Source organism: Drosophila rhopaloa, unplaced genomic scaffold, assembly GCF_018152115.1.
Source record: "Drosophila rhopaloa isolate 14029-0021.01 unplaced genomic scaffold, ASM1815211v1 contig_163, whole genome shotgun sequence".
In the NCBI taxonomy this organism is placed as follows: domain Eukaryota; kingdom Metazoa; phylum Arthropoda; class Insecta; order Diptera; family Drosophilidae; genus Drosophila; species Drosophila rhopaloa.
Window position 1 is genome coordinate 12736476 of NW_025335043.1, and position 24477 is coordinate 12760952.

A 24477-nucleotide genomic window follows, 5' to 3' on the forward strand; every position below is an offset into this window, starting at 1 on the left:
CACCTACGCCTCCCACCCCGCCCATCTCCAACCACCCACTGTATCCGCCCCGGCCAGAAATGTGCTTTATTAGCTAAAAGCTAAGCACACATTTATTTATGTTTAATTTGGCTTAATTTATATTACTGAGCTGCAATTATTTGTAGTCTCCTCTGCTCATTGTTGTATTTATACGCATCTATGTGGCATCGCATTGTAATTGTGTGTGCGATTATTGCTTATTTTGTATTGTATTGTTGTCTCTGGATCTACTTGCATGCGCATACCGCCCGTCTATAGATTTATATTTAATTAAATATTATTATTTATGGTAGCGCTGAGAGAGAGAGCGAGAGCGAGCCAAAAGTAATTATATTTATTTAAATATTTTGTATAATTTTAATTTATGTGTGTTTGGCTTGGGTTGGGTTCGGTTCGAGTCGATTCGCTTGGGGGGTGGAAAAGTTGCTGCTGCTGCTGTGCTGCTCCCATAAAATTTAATTATATTTATTATTATTGTTATTATAATACTTCTTCTTGCTACTTTTTATGTTTATTATTATTTCATTCCAATTAAATCTTGTGGCTGTAGCGACTCGGCGTCGTCGACTGTTATTATTTTTGTTTATTTTATTGTTGTTTCCAGAGAGTCATCGTCGAGGGAGCTGAAGAGCCATCTCCCCTCCCCAGTTCCCTTCTTCTGTCTGGTGGCTATATCCTCCTCCACATCCCCTCCCTCATCGTCCTTTCCACTTCGCTTTTCCTCCTCTGCCCAGCTCCTTTTTGGCAACTTTTGGTTTATTGTTATGGCCGCGCTCTGCCTTTTGTTATTCCTTTTATTTATTCATGTTTGTTGCTTTTATCGTGGCTGCTCGCATTAAATTTGATGCTTCTTGGGAAAAACTCGGCCTCAAATAAATAAATAAGTAAATTGCCTAAATGCAGAAAATATATGGGAACTCCAAAGTGGAGTGTCTAAAGTGATTTCTTGATTTTTTTAAGTATTTATTTATTCACTATCTATTATATATCTATGTTAAGACTGAGCTCGAAATAAAAACAGATTTGATCTATGAATTATTAACCTCTAACTTGAACACTTTTGTATTTTTTGGGTTCTTCATAAATAACATTTTCTGAATAAAGAGAATATATTAAAAACTTCAAACTGATTTATATTTTTTTGTTAACTTTTGCTCAAATAAAAGCTAATCAAGACTATAAAACTTGAAACTCTAAGCTGACACATTGAAACTCCACTGAATTCTCGCCTTTCCATACTTCTTCCTGTTTCCTCGTAATATATTTTTCTTTAATTATTTATAGCCAGCGCAGCTGTTGACAGCAATAAAATACAGAAGGCAGGCCACTTTATTTATTTATTATTTCTGTATTTATTTATTTAATTCAGTCTCGAGGTTCTGGATCCTTGGAAGTGGGCACACACACACACAAACACACAGAAGAAGGAGGGGGGGTGGTGTTCAGACACGTTTATATATTGCATATTGTATTTATTTATTAACGCTTATTTATTATTTATGCAGCAAGTAATAAATTACACAGGCAGAGCTCGTTGTTGCTGCTGTATTTTACTGTCTCGGTTTTCTCGTGCTCTGTGGAAAATGTTTACAAACTGTTTTTGGCGCGTGCCACCCACTCGGAAAAGTCGGAAAAGTTGCTCCTTCGAGTGGGTTTTCTTCTTAATTCCTGGGCGCCCAAAAGACCAAGCAGAAAAGCAGCAACACCAACAGCAACATTGCTTTTTACGAGCTTTCGCTGGGTGGATTGTGTTATAAATTAATAAATTACAATTTCTTTGGTAGCGCAAGCAAAATGCGCGGAAAATGTGCGAGGGGTGGGGGGTAATTCCACTGAATACGATTTATATATATATATATATACATATATATATATAGGATAGTATATTGTGGAGGTATAAAATCGATTTTCATTGCAACCCAGTCATTTGTCATTAATAATACACTATAATTAATATAATAATCACCGCACACATACACTTTTGGTCTGGTTTTTTTGTTGTTGTTGTTTCGTTCACTTTTAGTTTTGCCTTTTCTTGCTTTAAATATTAATAGAATACTTGTGTTTATGTTTTTCTTCTTTTCGACTTTTTTTTTGTTCACTGCATGCAACACATGCTGCTTGTTGTTGTTGCACGTCACTTGTTGTTGCTTTTGCTTGTTCTTGCTATGTAGTTGTTGTTGTTGTTGCTTGCTTTCAATGGCCGTAAAAACAAACGTTGCACTCACGCCGAAAGTCAGATACGAACTGAATCTGAATTCCACGGATACACGAACTGAAACTCACTGAAAAACATTTTTGCGATGAATGAAACTCGATGCCGCGCTGCCGGCGTCGACAGCGCTGCCGACCGCGCTGCTTGAGAGCGTCGCGGCGAGAGAGAGTATGGGAGCGAGCGACGACTAAGAGAAAGCGCCGGCGTGCTGTTTTCCGGTTTATGCGGCGAATTCGTTAAGAGTGAAATGTTGGCCTAAGAGAGGTATTTAGGGGTTCTCTTTCGCTTTTGTTGGTTTTAGAGATCTTTTTTTAAAAGCAACTTGAGAATTTTTGAATGTTAAATGATAAAATTTTAAATTAGAACAAGTTTTTTGTACGTTTTAATTATTTGGTTATATTATTTTATCCAATCAGATCTAATCCTATAATACATAAAACAATGTTTTTATGACTGAAAACTGGTAATGAAAACCAGTTTCTTAGAACGTTTTATAAATATTACTACAACAATGAATTTATTTAATATACTATTTTCAGGAAACATTTTAGACATACATTTATTTACCATTTGAACAAAAAAGTATAAGGACCTCCCATCGTTTAATATTTGTCTATTCTTTTTATTACAAATCAGAAACCGGTGTATTTTAATTTTCTAAGATAAGTATCAACTACAAAATTTTAATGTGCTCTAATGTTGAGAAGTAGTTATTTATGGGTTTCAAAAACTAGCCAAAATATATAATTTAAGTAGCTTACTCTATTTTTCTATTCATTTCATACCTAAATAAATATTATAATACGTACTTCTAAAAAGGTTTCAGAAATATCAAACTATCTTATTGCTTAATTTTTGTGTAATGATTTGAACAACTTTTGCGTCAACAAATAAATATTCTAAATTCTAAACATGTTTCTATTAATATTTTATCCCTAAGAAAAGTTTTATAAGTCAAATTGTAGATAACTCACCGAAAATCTCAGCAGTCAAGAAATACCCAAAAAGTGCAGCCTACACCTGCAACTTGAAGAGAAACAACAGCAACTTGCAACAACAGCAGCTGCAACACCAGCAACTACAGCAGCAACAACAACAGGAGCAGCAGCAAGGAAGAAAGAGAAACTGGCCAATGTCCAGTAAGAAAGTGTTGCCAATAGTTGCCAACCCTCTTTTCTTCTTCTTCTTCTGCCTTAACCTTTGTTGTTGCTTTTGATGCTTAGTCACAGAAACTATGGCAAAAAAGAGCAGAGAAAAAGTGGCGACAGCAACACACACTCACTTGGCCACGCCCCTTAAAGTTCCGTAAGAGGGCGTAAGAGCAAGTGAGACAGCAAGATGCTTGCTCCTACACACACACTCACACCCCCCCACACATACGCTCGAGGCAACAACAAAAAAACGGCAGAAAGACGAGCGAAAACGAACGAAAAGCTTCGGCTTGCACTCTCTTCTCTGCTTCCTCTTTCTCCCCCAAAAACAAAAACTTGGAGGTGGCAACAAAAAGAGCAGAAAAGAGAACAAAAAAAAAAAAGAAAAGGAGGCAAAGACGCAGCAAGTGCAGTGTGACGTCACTTTGTAGGCGGCGCTACGAACGCATTTTAAATATTATAGTTGTTGTTGTTGCTGCACACGCACTACTGTAATAGTTGTTTTCATTTGTGTGTGTGTGTCTATCTGTGTGCGCAGCCAATAACAACAACTAAAATAAATCCCTCTTTGTTTGGGCTATATATATATGTAGGTGTGTTTTTGTGGTGCTATTTTGTATATTTTGCATATTTTATTCCATTTGCCCTCTCTCTTTTTGACCTTTTGGCAATCGGGCGCCTTCCACGAGCCTCTGGAAACTTCGTGCTCAACGCCGATTGGCCCGACCACTCGAAATATATCTATATATATATATAAATTTATATATATGTGTGTGTGCGTGGCAGCCCATGAAATACTTTTATATAGATATCTGCATATATAAATCGGGGGTGCACATGGGCTAAAAAACGCGTATCCACTTCGCAAATTATTTTTTAGAGGCCTTCGTCGGCGAATCGGCGACACGAGGCTCCATTTCCCCCCATTTTTCTGGGGGATTTTCTTTTATGCGGCTCTGACGTCTTCAGATGAGCCTTTCTTCCTCGGAAAAAACTAAGGCTAAAAAGAAATAGGCGTTTTTTTGCCTGATTAATATTGTCACCTGTCACCAGGTTATTTCTAGTCCCGTTTGTTTTATAGTTTCAGCTTCAAATGATAGACTGCCTCTTTGATACGTTGTATAAAAGCTAAGATTTTGCTTTTTAAGTTCACTATTTTAAGTTTTTTAAGTTTACTATTTTTATGGGAGTTTTAGAACTAAATATTTTGGGCATATAAAAACAAATAAAGACAAAACCAATATAGAAATATACTTTATTAAAAAACTATAAATGTTTTTAATATATTAAAATTAAATATTAAATTACTTGTTTATTATTATTTTAAATTATAGAAACCTCTTTTCTGGGTCCGAAAAGTATGCAACAAAATTTTGATCAGAGATAAATCCGCAAGAAAAGTATTTTTATCTAAAACTGAAGCAAATTAAAATTATTTCTTACCAAAAATTATAAATAGCTTATAAGTAATTTTAAGTGTTTCCTTTCTACTTCCCATCTCCATTAATTTTCTAAATGGAAAGGAAATAAAATCATAATCAAACTCAAAAAAACATGCAAGCGAGGTGATCGCGATTTCAAGTAATCAAAGAATCAACTAAAAAACTTATTGTAATATTTTCTATCATGGAGCAATATTTCCTTTCCTTTGAAGGGAGATCTCCAGCTTCTACTTCCCTGATTTTTTTTTTGGACAGGCATCGAATCGGAAAAGGGAAAAACGCGACGGCTCTTTCGAGGCGGAAATGAAGGCCCTTTCCGCTTTGACAAGTCCAAAGATGGCATACAGTGGCTGTAAAAAACAAGGAAAACTAACAGGTCCAATGGGAAAGGAAACTAGCGCGCTTCCGTGCAGCAGAAAAGCTGCGACGAGGAAATTCAAAGTGAAATTATCGGAGCAGCGTGAAGAAAACGTGTGGGCAGTGGCAAGGGCAGTGGTGTGGAAACCACGTTAAAGGACATCCGCTGGCAAAGCGAAAGAGTTCAAATTGCCAGCAGAAAATGTTGAAAAAACACCGTCACACACTTACAGTCAAAAGAGAAAGCCATGACCAAAGAAAAGGCGACAGGAAATGGCCAAAGCCACTGAAAATCGAAGCTCGAAATTGACTTATCGATATTGCCAGTACTCTTAAAACATTTTGAATATTTTTTATTTGTTTAAAGGCGAATCCTTGAATTAATATATTTTAGATTCATGGGCTTTTTCTGACTTTTTAAAAAAACTCTTGAGCTAGAACTTATGGGTTAAAACAGAACGCCAATCAATGAAAATGCATGAAAGAAATTAAATTCTTTACAACTTCTAAGTACTGACTACATATATTAATTAACAAACTTCGGTTCATATGAAAAGAGTATGGTTCGAAATGAAATCAGAAGTATAAAGGCAGAAGGAGAAGAATTCAGCAACAGTGAGAAAAAAGTGGGCAAAGGATGTAGGAGATGCCGGCAAATGACTGGAAAGCCTTGCGCTTTCTGCGGCCATCCATAGAAGTGGACAAAAACCTCTCATTCTTTGCCAGTTTTTCCAAGCTGCTCTTGAACGCTTCTCCAAGGCTCTTCAAGCTTTCCCTCCCAGAGACTCGCAAAAAAAAACAACAAAGATGACAATCATAGCGGAGAATAGTAGCCTTAAAGAATCAGTATTGGAAATGTGAATGGGAAATGGAAAACGAGTTAGTGCTAAATTAAAGGTGGGCATGATAAATTACTTATTACTTAATAAAAAAATGTATATCTTCTTAAAAGTAGCACCTTATTTGGACAAAGAATTTACGGTAATATACAATTGAATAATGAAGAGACTATTAATGTTTTAAAGAACTAAACATTCTGATTTCATATGCTCTCATTTTTTTTTGCTGAAGGGCAAGCCAAAGTAGCTTATTTTTATGACGTGATTAAGTGAGGTCTTTCGATTTGCTTCAGAGAGATCACATCTCAGACAATGTAAGCTTTAACAAATCGCTTAGTTAGCGCTGCAATCCTGCAGCTTGTGTGTGTGAGCAACCCCTCCCTGGCATTCATCGCATCCTTTCGCCGCCCCTCAAAAGGATTTCTGCTGGCGGCCACTGCGGCTAAGGCTGCTTAAAGTGTGGATCACGCAAACCAACGAGCGCCGCAAAAAAAGAGCGGCAAATGAGACTGCCGGGCACCGCTGAAATGGAGGAACGGGAATCCCCGGCAGGAGTAACCGCCAGTGGAGGGGCAACAAAAGAAGTAGCCACATCAGCAGCAGCACCACCACCACCACCAACACCACCTTCACTCCAACCACCCAAAACCGCCAAGCCCTGGAGGTCCTTGCTCGGCCTCGGTCAATTGGGTAGCCCTTCTCTAATCCCCCTCCTCTTTTTTTCAGAAAATTGCGCATACGCGACGTTGCCACTCCTCATACTCGGCGAAAAAGGAAAATGCCTGCGTCGGAGGAGGTTTCTCTGCTGTTTTATTTCCCCGACTTTGGGGCCTGCAAACGTGCGCCAGCTAAACAAAAGAGTTTCTAATGATTTTTGCGCCATGTTTGTTGTTGCCAGCAGTATTGTTGTTTTCCAGTTGTTGTCGTTGTTGTTATTGTTGTTGTTGTTGTTGTGATTGGTGGTGCCTGGAGAGGACACGGAAATGAAAATCGAAAGAATTGTTGACCAGGCCTCTTTGGCTGCAGGAGGCTACCGCCTCGTTCTTTCCCTTTTGGCGCCCATGCGAAATGCAAATAAATTCAATCGATAGCCGGTCCAAGTTGCCATTGCCAGAGTTGCCACCTCCGCTCCACCTTTAGGCCATCATGCATGCGTCTGCTGCATTGTTTGGCCTCCCCGCCCTCCTGTGGGTGGGCAGAATCCAGGGGGTGGTGCCTCCTCGAAGTTGCCGCTCGCGAATCCTATTATTTAGAAAAGCAGAGGAGCACCCAGCGAACCGGGTCCAGTTCAGTTCTAAGCTGCGAAATGAAAATCCCCTTGGATGATTGGGTGGAAAATGGTGGGGGTGAAGGCGGAGGAAATGGAAAAAGGGGGTGGCAGTGGGGTGCAAAGCAGGGGGACACATGCTCAAGCCCAAAACCAACAGAGAACCGCCGCTGCCGCAGACTCTGTCTGTTTCTCGAAATTTCCATGCGATTTGCAAGCGCAAAATTTCCACCAAAAACACAAAAGCAAACAGACTCTGATCACTGAGAAAATTAAAAAAAATATTTAAGATCTTACTTAAAAGTCTTCAGATTATTTAAATATATATTAAATATTTTATTATATATTTATTTTTATCTCAGATCAAGTAAAAAGTTATTTTACTAAGGCTTTTGTTACGTATACCTAAATAAAAAAACTTTCTTGAATTTCAAGAGAATATTAAATCATATTTATAGTTTTCTAAGTAAAGTCCTTAGTAAATTTGTGCATTACAACTTCTATACCTATTTTCCATGACAAATTATCACAATGCTAATTTCTTTGGGTGTGCAGAGGCCCAAAAGGAAATACTCGCTTCTTGGTCCGGATTTTCAGCTAGCATTTTCACTGCATACTTCGGCAATCGAAAAGGGGGGCGAAAGGGGCGTTCCTCAAGCGGAAACGCAATTTCCAGGCCTACAAAGACAACAAACAGAAATTTGTTTGAGCCAAAGAACATTCGAGGCAGTTTCACGAACGAAAACAGGTAAATGAGAATTCGGGGGTCACCAGGTGAAAGGGGGGGGATCTCTACATGGATACACCTGCCTTTTTGGTTTTTCGGTGTTTGATTATGCGTTGGCTTTCCTCATTTGGCCAATGGTCAGTTTATCATCAGCATTCTGTTTACCCAAAGTCCTTGTCCCCATCTGTTTTGCATTTTTCCTTTAATAAGCCAGCACACTTCTTGGCCAAATTTAACTGACTTCAACAGAACTACAAAAGGTGACCGCAAATCATCTTTAACGAGCTCACATTAAAAGCGCATTTAACACACTCCAGGCCAAAGGTGGAAAGGGTTAAAAAGAGGGGGGTGGTGGGGCAGCAGCGGATGCTGTTGGCAAGCCACAGAAAGCCAACAAGTGGCTGGCTTATTGCTGCCACACTTCCATGGAAGTCATAATCCGTTTGTTCTAACACAAATAAATCTGCTCAGAGCTCATCTTCTACAAAAAAACAGAGGGTAAAGTGCGAAAAAAGGTTTAAGAAGCAAAGAACTCGACATACTATTGCTCATTAACTAATTCAAAAATTAATATTTTTTCATTATAAGAGTCGTCTTAAATATGTATATTTTATTGTTAGTTCCTGACATTACCAGAGTTTATTTTTGAAAATAAAAGCTTGCTTTATTTTTTCATCTTTTAAAAGCAGGCTTATCATTTCAGCTTTTTATCCCATCTATCTTTTTTATATATTTAATATTTTGATATTTTCAAAGAGACTAAACTCCAGATTCCTTTAATTTTAATTCTATACAACAGGGATTTTACATTGATGTAAATATATGGAAATGTAGCAAACCAAATAAACAATTAAGCCAATAAACAATGTTGCAATGTTATATTATATGAAGGCATTTTTTAAACCAATAAATTGATGTACAAAAATTGTAAAAAATATAGATTTACCTAATTATATGATTAAACCTATGGTAAATAAAAGTCCATGCCTTTTTCAAAGGGTAGCGCGTAACCCAGCCACAAAGCCAGTTCATTTTTCTGCTCCGTTAGCCGTTTTTTGCCAAACCCCACTCATCGCAAAAACCCACAAGCACGAGACCCAAAGTCATCCCAAGCTTGTCAGCCTGTCACCCAGACATTCCGGCTACCAAACGGCACAGTAGAGACCTACAGACTCCGCTATTGTTAAATATATATATATATAGAAAAAGATTTCATGTTTTTACTCCACTTACTGCCTCCGCTCGCGTCCCTGCTGATGTCCTTAGAATGAACTCCTTGCAAAATATATTCACACACACGAGGCGGCCCCAGACAAAAATGTAGAAATTTGTGTGCGTGAAAATATAAAAAACTCGTTGCTGTCGTTTGTCGAGGTTGCAGCTGAGTGGCTCCGCGTTTTCCCCCCAGGGCCACCACCAAATCTGCGGCACGCGGCACGCCTCTTGGGCTGTCAACGTGGCGGCAGGAACAGTAAAAAAAAAAATTATCGTCTTTTCTGTAAAATTAAAGCAGAGAGGAATAAATTAAATATATTAAATCTATTTTCACATTTGGACACCCTGCAGGAATACCTAAGCATTATATGAATTTAAGAAAACTAAACAAAAATTCAAAAGAACTTTGAATTAAATAGTTTGACCTGTGCGGGTTCAAAAATAAAGGACATTTATATTTGTAAAAAAATGTAAGTATGGGTATACAGTTAAAATTAAACTCAAAGGCTAGTTGTTAATTTATCGAATATTTTCCTCACACTTTCAATAAATAAATATTTACTTATTATAAATAAATGTTTCTTTAAATAAAATATGCCTTACGAATATTAAACAAGAGAGAACGCTATAGTCGGGTGCCCCGACTATCAGATACCCGTTACTCAGGTAAAGGGAGTGCGAGGGAGATGGAGATAGAAACTTTGATCACGCATAACTTTTTAACGAATGGTCCGATTTGAAAAATTTCTTCTACATTTCGATAGGTATTGATAAACACAATAAAACTGCATTTTTACTTTTCCGAAATATTTAAATTTTTAAAATCGTATATAAGCGATTGTGGGCGTCAGAGGGGGCGTGGCACCATTTTGAAACAAACTTGCGCTGCGTAGGAACTCCTAGAATCTGCATGCAAAATGCCAATCTTCTAGCTTTTATAGTTTCCGAGATCTCAGCGTTCATACGGACAGACAGACAGACAGACAGACGGACAGACAGACGGACAGACGGACAGACGGACAGACGGACATGGCTATATCGACTCGGCTAGTGACCCTGATCAAGAATATATATACTTTATAGGGTCGGAAACGCTTCCTTCTAGCTGTTACATACTTTTGCACGAATACAATATACCCTTTTACTCTACGAGTAACGGGTATAATTAAATAATGTTATCTTGTTACTACATCCTAAAAATCAATTTTGAATCTAACAGGAAATAAATTCTATACATCATGCAAGCATGTTTATAACAACATTTTTAATGCATTCGGCTTACTTATTATTTTGTGGTTAATATTTTTCTTGCAGTGCAAAGGACTTCCTTTGGTGTTGGCTTTGCCACTGGCTTTTGGGGTCTGGAGAGCCGCAGGAATCCAGTGCTGGCATCTCGCGCTTAAGTGTTATTTGTCTACGCTTACGTGGGGACCCAAAAGGATGCTGAATGGGAGGGGAGGGGGGGTTTACATGTACGGGGATGTCCTGGGCGTGCTCGGGTAATTGTGCCGCTCATATGTGTGAATTAAATGTGCCGTAAAGGATCCCAATTTTCCGGTCACTTAACCGAAAACCAGCAATGTGCCGCAATCACAGGAGGACACGTTTTTTGTTTGTGTTTCCCCTGGTTTGTTGTTTCAAGGTCCTTCTTTGGGGCTTTTAGACCCTACAGGATCTCCCGCCACCCGGGTCAGCATCTTTGGTCATATAATTTACTTATCCAGCGAGCTCACATGACAATTTAATTGCTGACATAATGTCAAACACGGGCAGCAGGACATCCGCTGGCCGGTCAGCCCTTGGGCAAATATTATCCTTTGCGGTTAACACATTTGCACTTTGCCCCAGCGAAGGCAAACAATGTTTTTAATATAAACAAAGTAAAACAAATTAGCGAAAAAAAGAGGCCAGCCCAGGACATTCTAGCCAAAGGACCAGGGACCGGCTGCCATTGAGGATGTGTGAAGTGGCCTTTATTTTATTACGTTATCCTTGCTTTACCGGACACATTATTATGCGGCCAGCGTAAAAAGTTTACATATATTTATATGGCAAAAAAAAAAGGACATCCCATCTTGTGTCAATGTATGGGGTTTCCCCGGGGTGTGTGTGTGCACAATTGTTTTGACTTAATTTGCATGCCCGTCCAAGGATCATCAGGGCTGGTGTTAAAGGACCCAACGTGTGCGGCTAATTACCAACACACGGGCGGGCAAAGAGCAAGGACTCCGGGTCCTTGCTTTCGGGCAAACGCACATTAATGACAGGGAAGGAGGGCCAATGATGTTGGCAGTTAATTAGGAAATTAAATTGACTAAAGTGCTTGAACGTTTTGCCTGTTTGCCCGATTATCCTGCGACCACCAATGCCACCACGACTCCTTGGAAAATAATTTAGCGCAAATAAGTTTAGCGAATGTCCATCGCTGCTGATTGATTTACACATCTCCAACTGCCGGTGTGTGTGTATATGTGTGTTTGAAGCACACGTTGCACATACGCCGCGTGGGCTCTTCCTGCGTTGCACATACGCCGCGTGGACAGGCAAACAGTTTTCTTGGAGCTCCCTCTGATCCATCTCCACCATCGTTCGCCACCCTCTTTTCGATGGCTCTATGTATTTGGGTGTGTGGCTGGTTGCCTACTTTTAGGCGGCCTGCCATTCATTTTCATTTACTCTGCACTCGGTCGTCTCTTTTGGCGCCTTCCTGCTCCTTCGCCTCCTGGTCTTCCTCCTGCATCGCCTTATCGTTGGGTTTTCGGTATATAGAGCGCCAAGCGGACGCACAGAAACGCACCAACTGCTGGCTTTTGGAGGCGGAGCCAACTCGGCTGTAGAAATGAAAACGGAGATGGAAAAGAGGTCCTGGCCGTGAGGACCAGAGGGGTGAGGCTGATGACTGCCAGCCAGCTGCAAGTCCGACTTATAGCGTAAGGATTCCAGCCATTAATTATGATGGACATGCGTTCGCAAAAGGGGTTGAGGAGAGCAACGAAGAAATGAGGCAAGGATCAATCAAACTGCAGCAGAGTGCAAATAATATTCAGACAGTCGCAAAAAAAAAGAAAGTAATCCTTTTTTTCGTAAGAAAATTGTCCATCAAGACCCTCCCTAAATGTTTATGATATTTTTTTTTGCCATATTCTCTGCAGTTGACAGACAAAGAGCCGGGGTTTGTTTCCATTTGTGAGCCACAAATGCCAAACGAAATACCAAATAGAAAATGTTTTAGCGGAAATTTGATTTTAAAAAGCGTTTTGCCAGCAACTAAATGAGATTATGTGCTGCCCAAAAGTGCACAGGGCAAGCAGGACACACAAACAGGACATTCGCTCACATGACGAACGTGGCTCGGGGCAAGTGAGGCATTAAAAAATGCAAAATTATATATCAAAGCAGCCGGGACAAGGAGACAGCGAATGGCAAGGAGCGAAGACCGCTGCATGTCACATGAAATTATTATATCCCGCCATACATCCCGTCCGGGACATTGAAAATATTCCAACGTGATCCGGCTGCCAAGTGGCCTCCTTCTCGTGGAAAAGACGAAGGACATCACAGGACAGGACGACCAGCCTTGGCCTGTCCAACGAGCCATGCAAAATAAAATAGCAACACGAAAAAATGCGAAATTTTGTTAGAAAATTGCAAAAAATTACATACATATTTGGTTTATGTGCAGCTTGGAAAGCGAAGCAGTCAAAAAGGAAGGTTAGGGAGGGGGCGGTAAATTCTGTCACAAAGGACATGTGAGCTGATGGTAATGCACTGACCTGCCAATGCCGCGCAACCTGGCGTATACTTGATTTTTCGCCATGAAATATGAAGGAGCTCTGCTGCGGATGACTAAAGGATGCTGGCTTGGCTTTAAGTGCTGGTATTTGCTTCATTAGATCTACTTCAATGGGCTAACCAGCAATTAGAGCTCGTCCTAATAAAAACATCTTAATAAATCAACTCGCAGCTTAAGTTGTGGATGGAATAAGGGTGGCTATACCGATGTATATATATATATATACCCACCCATAATCAGGGCAGACAATACGCGTCCCTCAAGTTCATATTTCAAACGCTGCCACTTCCCTTTCCCCGCTGTCTGCACTTTTCAAGTTTTTTTTTTTTATTTTCCACTTGAAAAATAAAATGAAGGGAATGACCAACCCTTCGAACACTTATCGCATTCAACATCATTTGCATGCGGAGTGTTCTCCTGGCGGTGAAACAAATAAAATCAAGAAATAAATTAGAGAAATACAACAAAAATGAAGAAAATCCGGAAATGTTTGCCCAAAAAACCAGAATCTATATATGGCAAAGTACCACCACACGTCCAACAAATATGGCCGTAGTTGATTTTTTGCAATCTGCACTTTTCTGGTCCTTTGTCGAAAATGTTGCCACAGACTCTGGGACTCGAGGCTGTCGTCCTGCGGAGAAGGAAGAGCTTTGGATCCCACTCCTGTCCTAGTCGTCTGTCTGGGATCTGCAAGCTGGACGACTGCAGCCTGTCTGCCCGTCTGGACACGTAGACATGGACCCCCAAAAAACTCCACTCCACTCCATTCCCAGTCAACTCCAAATCCATGTCCATGTCGTCGTCGTCACCTCGCGACGCATTCGTGGCACTCGCGTTTAATCAGCGGTGTTTGGAGCAGGAAGACCTGTAACTCCTCCTCCTGTAACACCCGAACTGCCAGCTCCATCATCATTTATTGTTAGTGGCTGGCCAAAAATGCTCAGATGAAGCGGCTGAAGCCCTCCTGTTGTTGTTTAGATTTCTTTGTAGTACTCCGGCTTCGCCAGTTTCAATATTTGCATGTCCCACTCCGCCGGGGATTGGGAATTATTTCCTGCTGTACTGGTGGACTGCTGCTGCTGCGGTTCCATCATATATCATGTCCAGAGCAAGCACCCATTCTTTTGCTTAGGTCCCTTTCTCCCAACTATTTTTTTATGCATTTTCATTATTTTCAATTTCCATTTTACTCGCTCGCTCTCTCCAATTTATTAAGCGATTTGGTTGGGACACCCGTTCCCCATCCTATTTGCATTTAAGCTGCCGGTCATCTTAAAGGCAGCCTTTCAATTATGCTTTTGGCCTCCGATAAGTCGTCTCGTATTTCAAGCAGGGCAACAAGTGGCCTCAAAGTGGCTGCCAAGCTGTGAAATCTCGGACTCAGAAGTGCAGTTGCAGTTGCCAGGAGATGCTGCTCCTGCTGCGGCTGGATATTACCCAGAACAACAAGAAGGACGAAGGATGCAAAAGGAGGTATGGTTGGGGGGGTCACACAATTAACCGGCAGACGAGAGAGATGCTGATTCCTTGAATGCCCCTGGCCTTTAGTGCCACAAACAAGGAGGAGGAGGAGGACGAGAAGGAGGAGGAGGTGGCCATTTTTCAGACTGGACACTTGAATGAGCATTCGCAATCGCCCTCCGACCACAGTTGTGTGTGTCAAGGTCGTCTGGCTGTGGCCATGTGGTGTTTCCTGCTCCAAGACGATGCCAAATGATGAGGACGATAACGTCTCCATTTGTGCGGATGTGGATGTGGATGAGAATGAGGAGCCCAACTGGGGCTCTGTTGTCCTGGCTCCTTTGTGTGTGTGTCTGTGCGATGGGGAAGTGTTTTGTACTCTTGCTGTCGGGGAGACAAATCAGATCCATTGCCAGTTCCAGTTCCATGGGCCACTGCCTCCTTCCCAGCTCGAGTCCTTATGGCAGACATTCTTGGGGAATACCTTTTGGCAGCTCAGACTTGTCTGCCGCCTTCCTCTGACAACTTCGTGTTTGTTTGTTTGTTTGTTTGGTTTTCATTTGTGTGCTCCAGAAATTTGTGTGAAAATTGTTTTCTTTCCGCCCCCCACAAAGGACCTTTGCTGTGTTTAAGATTCTGTGGCTTGTGCATTTTGTAAATAATCTTGTTTCACACTCCTCCTGCTCCTGCTCCTTCTACTGCTCCTTCTGCTCCAGGACTTTCCTGTCGACAGGCGCCAGTGGTCAGGAACTGGACGGCTGCTGCATAATTTATGTGGGAAAGTCTCTGGGCCACAGTGTTGCTTAAGAATTTCGCCAGGACACCTTGTGAGTGTGCCTGGACTTTGGGCGGAACAAAGTCAATTATTGTTATAGGTTTTCGGCAAACAAATTAAATGGTTTTTGTGGTCGAACACCAGCTCGAGTGACTGCAAATGCTGTTTGGGGCGTTTATTGTCGACGTGCGGTGAAGAGAGTGAATCGAATGACTGCACAAATTAATGTTGGTAGTCAATTGTGGATACCCACTTAATTTGCCAAGTCAAGCGGCTTGCAATTGTAATAGCAAACTTGAGAAACTGTCAAAGTTGGTGTTTCAAATATTTTGGAAATATTTTTTGTGGCTTCTCAGGTAGTCACTTTAAGTGAGATTTATTGAACTGATTGTGCTTATTATAAATGGAGTAGATGTATGCTTTTCAGATTTATTTAAAAAACAGAATGCATTAAGATTGCATGTAAGTTCTTAATACAATAACCTTTGAAAAGCAATGTCGGAACCAAAGCGTATTTTCTTCGAGATTAAATTGTTAATCTATGTATATCGAAAATATTTTTTTTTATGAAAGGGGGAAGATATTTACCATCTTAAAATCAATTAAAAATTATCTAATAAATCAGAAAAATATTTTGTTTTAAAATATTGGGAATAAAATTTTCATTCAAAAGCAAAAAGGTGTTTTATTGTTTTAAACTCTGAGAACAAGTTTCACCACATAAATTTCTTGTCAAAAATAGCTCAATTTTGCAAATAAACGTCGGAGTTTATATTCGGCCTAAGTATCAGTGTTTAAATTAATTTTCTTAACCATAAATTTAGACAGAGATAAACAAACAAAGAGCTATAAACAAAAGCATTCGTTACTCTTAGCTTTGTCTTAAACCATAAAAGCTTTTTATATCAGGGTTGAAGAGCAGAAGAACACGAACTTTGTATAACAATGTTTTGGACTAGTGACGAAAAAATCGTTAATCCAAAGTGCCACTTTTGAAAAGGAAAGCTTTCGCGCCAGACTATCTTTAAATGAAAAACACTGGATGAAAGCCGTGGGTAACACACCACTTGTCTTAAATTATATAGTTTACAAAATAAATAAAACGGAAGAAAAAAAACTGACTGCCAAAAAAACCCAATTGTTTACTTTAGGCAAAGGTGATGTAGATGTATAACCCAGATAAGGCAGCACTATCAGAGCGATTCGATGGCCACGGACCCTGTTCATGCGATAGAACCCAGACCAGACCCCATTATTCTGGGCAATCACCACCGACGCCGCCGCCTACTCATCCAATCCGGAGTCCAAGGTGCACAGAGCACAGCAAACATTACGTAGTTTCCAAGCGATTCAGAGTTATTTTGACGCCGGCCACAGCGAAGTGATCCATAAAATCGATCGATAAGGCGAATGTCGGGCCTTATTGACCGATGTCCAGCTGAGAAAACGACGGCGAGAGTACATATGTAGTGCAGACATATTAAAAAAACGAGCGATCATATCTCTAGCGAGCATTAGCATTGGTCATGCAGCCTTATCCACATGAGGGGCTTATCAATTCTATTCGTGCAGGTCGCCCGGGGTTCTCAGTCGATTTTGAGCCACGGAGCTGAGCAGTCGAATCGCGATCAGTTCCCCGGAATCAGTGCAAATAAACAGACCCACGTGTCGAGCATAGAAACTAGCGAATAAATACATCACCAGATCGGCAATAAAACACGCAGTGACCGATAAGGAACCTTGGTGCAGGCAATAAAAAATACACAAATAAAATAGACAAAAAACACGGGAATACCTATACAGACAACTTTATACAGCTAAGATGATTTCACACACAGTGAGGTGCGTTTGTCAGTGATTTAATCCCAAAAAATCTTGACTAATTCTAATCAATATTCTTACAAAACAGGGTTTTCAAGATGATGTACATTGTGGCGGGCATACTCATCAGCAATGCGGAGATCTGCGACACAGTGGATCGCATTCAAATAGCGCCACGCGTCGACCTGAAGCCAGAGTTCGACCAGAAATACCTGACCTCCGGGGGCAATAGTCCCGGTTCCCGATCCCGCACCCATTCCAGGCAAAATTCCGGAAGTGGTTCGGGTTCGGAGGAGGGAGCTCCCACCAAAAGGCGGAGGGTTAGTGTTTCTGGGATAGCTGGTGGCGTGGTCAGAGGTGTCACCAGTCAGGTCTCGAAGAGAGTGGGCCACCGTTTCGTCTGGCTATCCGACATCCGGCTCATCCTCCAGCAATGGCGAGTCCTGGCCCTCAGCTTCAACCTCTGGACCATCCCCAACTTCTTGGTCCAGTGCCTCACCAGCTACATGAGCAAGAAGCTGCTCATCAACAGCGACTGTGATATGATCTACAAGTAGAATAGGGCAGCTACACCGAGAGGTTGCAAATTTATTGTTACTATAGTTTTTACATAGCTTTAAGATCTGAATAAACAACTGCTAGACATAGACATGGATACGTGTGTATATTCAAAAAGTGTAGGTACAGTATAATTCGCTTTGCCTTTTTTAACTAGTTTATTTCAATCGAAAAATACCATTTTCTTTTCCACTTTAAAGTTCTTTAAAATCTGAATATTTATTAGGTGTTTCATAAATTGTACTATCAAGAAGTATAATTACTTTTTTTTGATTGCTGAACAGATTTTGCTGATGAAATACTATGAAAATTTACGTTAACTGAATGTGTTCAAATAAATAATTGGTTGCTAATGTATTATAACTTTTTAATCTTTTAAAATAACCGCGCAATAAGGTTTCTTTTACTTTACTTCAAAATAGGAATATTTTATCGAGTGTTGTCCATTATCGAATAGATAATGGTCGTAAAGTACCGTCAATTATTATTTTTACTAAGAAGACTATTTAAAGATGTATATTTGCTAAGTGAATTATACTGCCAAAGTGGTCCCAAAAATCTGTTCCCAATATGTTGATCTAATATCCATTTCCGTTCCTAGTCACCCTCTGCCGTTGAGTTGTCAGAATTATCCGGACTGCAAGGACTTCCGCCGCCTCCCGAAGCTCCACCTCTCACATTGAGGCTATTGTGGAGCATATTGGCGATGCTGTCCACATCCAGGTTCTCATCCGTGGCGGAGATCTTTCGCAGGGCCGAACAGACGATGCTGAGATCCCCTCTGAGTTCACTGACCACTGCAGTGATTTTCTGGGCATTCGACAGCACCTCAACACTCATTGTATATGGGTTATAGCGCACTCCAAATGGTCGCTGGATGCTCTCGGCAAAAGCCCTTTAAATTACACTTAGTTTAGTAAAACTAATTTGTCAGAAATTGATTAGAACCCACCTCATCTGCTCCTTGGCCTCTTCGAAGGAGTCGGTGTAGTAGTAGGCATTCTGGTAGGAGGTGATGATGCACTCTTCTTGGCAAGTCAGCTCCGGATCGAACTTCTTAATCTTTTTCTCCGACGTAATCGCATGCTGCAGTTCAGCCACAGAGCTTAGCAATCCTGCTCCATAAACCTTAAAAGTGCTGTCCGCCTGCTTACACAAACCAAATTCCACTGTAAAGAAATAGAGCTGTGAGGGAAACAAATATGAATTAAGGAAAAGGAATGATATCGCAGTACCCACCGTGGCCAACTTCTCGATATCGGCGTCACTCGCTCCCAAAGAGGCCAAGCCAATCTCCTGCGAAAATTGGGCAAAACTCGAGTTGGCCAGCAGGGGCATGTGGCCCAGTAGCTCGTGGCAACAGTCCCTGAAAATATATGAGCAGATGAGATCCAAAGACTCGCCAAAGATTCTTCTTCTTTATCATTATGTGATTGTGCCTGTATCTTCTTTATTTGCTGAGGACCTATACATAAAAATGACTGATTACTGATTTTTGTATTTTTTTATTGGATTGGAAATTTTATAACAATGTCAACCATATATGACATTCAAACATTTAACCACAATTTTCCACGGTTAATCTAAAACCCGAAACTCAAGTTGATTTTTCCGGTTTTTGTCCACAAAACATCTTTTTTAAAGGGTTTCTTTGAGTGTAACTTAGCTAAAATATGGGCCACCGCCAAAATAATGACTGTTTTGTGCAGCTGAAAGCCCAAACTATTGATTTCAGGTTAATTTGACAAAAATTATTTTTTTACTGCTTTTTGTATATTTTTAAGTGGTTACCTCATGAGTTTTTTGGGAAAATGGGCCAAAAAATAAATTTTTAAACTGTGAATGCCAGTTGATTGGAAATTTTATAACGAATTCAACGAGGTATGACATTCAAACATTTAACCATTATTTCCCTGGGTTTTGATCAAAAAACCGAAATAAAAGTTGATTTTTCCGGATCTCCGGATTTCGTCATTTTTTGCGAAAAATGGGCCAAAATAAAATTTTTTAGCTGTGAATGCCATTCAATTGGAAATTTTATAACGAATTCAACGAGGTATACCATTCCAACATTTGACCATTATTTCCCTGGGTTTTGATCAAAAAACCTAAATAAAAGTTGATTTTTCCAGATCTCCGGATTTCGTCATTTTTTGCGAAAAATGGCCCAAAATAAAATTTTTTATCTGTGAATGCCATTTAATTGGAAATTTTATAACGAATTCAACGAGGTATGACATTCCAACATTTGACCATTATTTCCCTGGGTTTTGATCAAAAAATCTAAATAAAAGTTGATTTTTCCGGATCTCCGGATTTCTTCATTTTTCATAAGGGTTTACAGGGTTTAAGGGTTTAAGTTACATTGTCATTTTTCGGGCTTTTGGCAATAAAATACACTTTTTTACAGGTTTTTTGTGTTTAACCTAGTCAAAATAATGACTGTTTCGTGCAGCTCTGTATTTAACCACCGATTCAAGGTTGATTTGCAAAAATTAGGGGATTTCAAATAAAAAATAATTTGGAAATATGAATAATAATTTTAAGCTTACGGTTCGGGAGTGTAGAAGGGATCCGAGGAGTGGCGGATGTACTGGGTGCAGTGGAAGACGCGAAAGGCGAGTCCCGATAGAAAATCCCGTGGAGATAAATACCCGGCCACGGGTCGAAGTTGAAATCCTGTCTTGCGCTTGAGGTAAACGCTCACATCCTGCAACTGGGGCACATTGTCCTCGCGGTAGCCACAGTACTTCTCCAACTCCGGCCAGTTATCCATATACTCCGGCACGGCATGCAACACGTAAAGACGGTGCAGCTCCAAGAAAACGGTGCCCCTTAGAACAGAAAGTTTCAAGCCGCCCACATGAATCGATACTGTGGCAATCAGATCTAAATGCAATCAAAAACTTACCAAGTTTTCACTTCCTCAGGTGTGTATTGCACACGTGGAATGGGATTGCCACTGAAAAGTGTGGAAGATTGAAGAATGGGGAATATAGAAGACACTGTGTGGATGGGATTTCCATTATCTCACACTTACTGCTTAAAGTTGTTGGCTATGGCCGAGAATTGCTCCCTTCGTTTGCGGTAAACAGGGTCCTTGAATCCTGGATGGTCGGCATCCAACTCCGAGCCGTACATAAGGACATTCTGAGCCTTGTCCAGGTCGGAAATCTTTCGCGGAAACCAAACCATGTCCCCAAAATCTTTTTGCAGTAAATGAAAAGTTATGTTAATACCATTTAATCTAAGTTAAATCACCTAAAAAGATTTATAAGTATTTTATCTTAAAAAAATATTTTTGTATGTCATAGCTTTATAGTTCTTAAATAAAACCTCATTTGTTGTTCAAAATTAGTGCTATACTAAACTTTACTTTGATTGCAGCTGTTAAAAAAAGGCTGGGCATAATATTCGGTATAAGCTAAATTTTTGGGTTAAAATATTGTTCCCTAATAAAAACAGTCGTAAAACAAAACGTAAACGATAAGAACCATTGTGAGCGATCTACCGACTATAAAGTACTCTTCACGCAAAAGGGCAAATATAATTAAATTCATTTAAGACCGTAATGCTGCAGCAAAACTGTCTATTCAATTATTTTACTTTTGGGTTATCAATGTGTCAAAGAGTCTACAAGTCGGAAACGCTTATATATACCCTTTAACTCAAAAAGTTATGGCAAAAGTTAGCAAAAAAAACTGTATGACTCTTTGACTGCAAGTCTAGAAAATTTGAAAATTAGTTTATAAGAAGGTCTTATTGATAGCGGTTGTGCACACCTAAAATGCTCAAGTCAGGAACATATTTTTTCTTCGCACTTATTGTGTGGATTCTTTATGGAGTGGCGGAATCATCGGATAGTCAAAGTAGAGGCTTTTGCGCTTCTGCATTGGACAAGTTGGACCGAATCGAAATTAAACTACAATCTCTTTTGGAGAAAACTACACCGCCGATGTTCGAACGCATCGGGACAAGATATTTCTACATTGAGAACCACGTTAAGCTAGATTGGAATTCTGCCCAAAGCACCTGTGTTCGGAAGGGCGGCAATCTGGCCACCTTCCAAAACGATGGGGAATTCGACGCCATCCAAGCAAAACTCAAGAGAAATCATTACTGGCTGGGCATTAACGATCGTTCGAAATCAGATCAGTTCGTGTCTGCGGCATCCGGCAGGCCAGTTCCATTTTTAAAATGGGGACCAGGACAACCGCCTCACAACTACGATAAATCAGAAAGCTATGTTTTTATGTACGACGGCAAAATGGGCCTTTGGATAGACCAACACGAATTTTATTTTGTCTGTCAAGCTGATAGTATGTAAATAGTAAGAAATTGGCAGAGATTTAATGTCTTAACACCGAAAACATCAACATGTAACGACTTCTATAAAATATTAAATACAATCATGTAAACGATCAGCGAGATTTTATTTTATTCGTTTTTTTAAGTAAACACCACCTTATTTATAAACGGTTGAAATGGGTAAAATCCTTCAAAAAACAGGGGAATAATTTCTATATTACTCTTGCTATAGGGAATAGCACCTTCACATTGATAATTTATATTATAATACCCTCAGCAAAGATATACATTTTTCATGAGACCTTCTACAGGTGTTTACCAATCTCCAATCTCTTTGAAATTAAAAATAAATCTAAAAAAAAATTTGGCGACGGAAAAGTAACATGAAAAATAAAAACTCATACCTATAAAATCTCTGATAAGACTCACCAAAGCTGGAGCAGGCTGATAGCGAAGGAGCCCTGGCCAAACCCTGTGTGTTGACGGACGTGTAGTTCACACAGGCCACCTCCCGGTTGAGCATTTTGACCACCTGGTCGAGTCGGCGAGGATCACACTCCACATCCACCAGGACATCGGCCTGGTTGGTGGCCATCTCCAGCGGCGAGAGCTCCAAATGCAGCACATTGATGCCCAGCTCCTGGAAAACTTGCAGGGCTCTGGCCAGATTTCCCACCTGGTTGCGCAGGGTGAAGATGATGGAGATGCGTTCGCCAGGGGAGTGCTGTCTGGTGGCCTCCTGGCTGACACCTCCAATGGCCAGCCTCGGAGGCTCTGGAGGAGCTGAGGAGTGCCTGGCGAGATTGGGGTGCGAGGACCCCGAAGTGGTATCCTTCTTGAGCTGGTGCAATGGACTACCCTGCTTAACGGCCCACTCCTGCTCGCCGCTCCTGTAGAGCCACAGGCCCAGAAGACTCTTTCCGGAAGCACTCATCACTGCACTGCACTTGGTAGCTACTCCTTTTTTATTTCCGCGGGCACACGCGTCGTATGCGCAACTCAGCGCCAACTGCAAGATCCTGCCGATGCGTCAGCCCTTTTATAGGCAGCCCACAGGACTCACAGGACTCGCACACACGCTCACTCGGGGATACATATTCAATTGTATTTATTAAGTGTGCGTGGCGAGATAAATTCGTTCAAGGATATAAAAGCTACAAGTGAGTCTTTCTATTCAGAGGCCCCACCTCTTTTGTGTGTGCAGGGGGAGGGGGGTTTTGGGCTCTGGCTCTGATTGGCCAAATCATGCTGGAGTCAGGCCAAAACGCTAACGCATGACGTCATCATGCCCTAACTTAAAAGTCCTAATAATTATCAAATGAGGTTGTATTACTCAGAGTTGTGAATTTATTTTGTAATGCATAAACAATTTTGATAACTATAAAAAATAATGTTTGCAAAAATAAAATAATTTGAATAATTTCATCATAATAATAGCAAGTACTTTGGTATCATTAAAAAAATGAGTAAAGCTAATTTTTTAGCATTGTATTATAAAAAAAATTAAAAAAGAATCAAAAGTGATTTCTTATTTTGAATACAAATAACTAACTGAAAAAATAATAATACATATTATTAAAACAAATAATAATAGGGTATCGAAATTTCACCATATCATCACAGTTTCACTTTCTAATCAGCAGCAACAACTTTCAATGGCTTGAACAAGGAAAAAGTCACGGGTTTGGGGTTGGTGGACAGACACACAGACTTCTGTGCTTGACTTTCAAATTCAAGCGTTTAATTTATGCTGGTATCGCAGTAACTAGTGTACCGTAAGGAAAACCTAGTGAGCCCGTTGGAGAAATAGCAAAACTCCTGTTTGATAAAATCAATATGAAGTTAGTTAAGAAAAACCCTGACTTTGCGACATTGAGAGTGGTCAAATAAATGGGTTGCTAGGTAGATGGACCAGTCGAACCGCCATAAAAGAAAAACGCTTTCCACCCACAGGCAACCACTTGATGCTTCCACCAGAGTCAATAGTAGATAAATGGCAATTTCTTTCCACTCGCTTCTTTGGGCCTTTGTTTGCGCTTCGAGAAAAGTAAATAGCGTCAGGGGAGGCGGAAAGAATGGAAAACCTGGCGGGTGGTGAAAGGAAACCAGAGCCAGTGCCACTTGACTATTAAAATATGCGGAAAACCCACTAAACACATGCGTGGGCATCCTCGCCCCTCACTCATCAGCCAAAGCGATAAACTTAATGGTGCTGGCTAACTGATTGACCGACAAACGACTGTCCCAAGAGCCAGGCACTTTCTATTTGCCGACGAGCTGAAGGATTTATGGGAGCAGCACGTTTGGCCCAAAGGATACATGGATGCTTCCCACTCCGGAACGACGACTCCCAGACGGATTTGGAGTCCGGAACGGAGTCGAGGTCACGATGAATGGCAGTTCTTGATTCCCTTGATTTCAGAATAATTAAGTTAGACAGCTAATTTGTAGGGGGGTGCAAGGGATGAACTATGACTAGGATAAATTTTAAGGTTTGGCTAGGGTAATTGTATCAACACTTACA

At 40.5% G+C, this 24477-nt stretch overlaps 3 protein-coding genes across 3 annotated transcripts in view; 1 reads left to right on the forward strand and 2 right to left on the reverse strand.

The window, feature by feature from the left end:
- LOC108051058 (protein bric-a-brac 2) overlaps positions 1–2302 on the reverse strand; it is a 30286-nt gene extending 27984 nt beyond the window's left edge. The window contains 1 exon segment of the mRNA XM_017133008.2: positions 1999–2302. The gene's annotated coding sequence lies outside the window, so the exon portion shown is untranslated.
- A 14468-nt stretch (positions 2303–16770) lies between these two features.
- LOC108039450 lies at positions 16771–17736 on the forward strand. The gene is made up of 2 exons (XM_017116468.2): positions 16771–17108; positions 17176–17736. The coding sequence occupies exons 1-2, from the start codon at positions 17089–17091 to the stop codon at positions 17642–17644; spliced, it is 489 nt and encodes a 162-aa protein (XP_016971957.1). The 5' UTR covers positions 16771–17088; the 3' UTR covers positions 17645–17736.
- A 121-nt stretch (positions 17737–17857) lies between these two features.
- On the reverse strand, positions 17858–22951 carry LOC108039451 (tryptophan 5-hydroxylase 1). Its single transcript, XM_017116469.2, has 7 exons — positions 22383–22951; positions 20686–20851; positions 20557–20607; positions 20198–20479; positions 18885–19011; positions 18598–18830; positions 17858–18540 (listed from the first exon to the last, which is right to left on the reverse strand). The coding sequence occupies exons 1-7, from the start codon at positions 22885–22887 to the stop codon at positions 18243–18245; spliced, it is 1662 nt and encodes a 553-aa protein (XP_016971958.2). The 5' UTR covers positions 22888–22951; the 3' UTR covers positions 17858–18242.
- Positions 22952–24477: the final 1526 nt, after the last annotated feature.

Coding starts and splice junctions, on each gene's coding strand:
- LOC108039451 (XM_017116469.2), bottom strand. CDS start 22,887: ATGAGTGCTTCCGGAAAGAGTCTTCTGGGCCTGTGGCTCTACAGGAGC. Junction 20,852..22,382: donor ATCAGCCTGCTCCAGCTTTG/GTGAGTCTTATC, acceptor TACTGCAAAAAG/ATTTTGGGGACATGGTTTGG. Junction 18,831..18,884: donor ATATCGAGAAGTTGGCCACG/GTGGGTACTGCG, acceptor TTTCCCTCACAG/CTCTATTTCTTTACAGTGGA.
- LOC108039450 (XM_017116468.2), top strand. CDS start 17,089: ATGATTTCACACACAGTGAG. Junction 17,109..17,175: donor ATGATTTCACACACAGTGAG/GTGCGTTTGTCA, acceptor CTTACAAAACAG/GGTTTTCAAGATGATGTACA.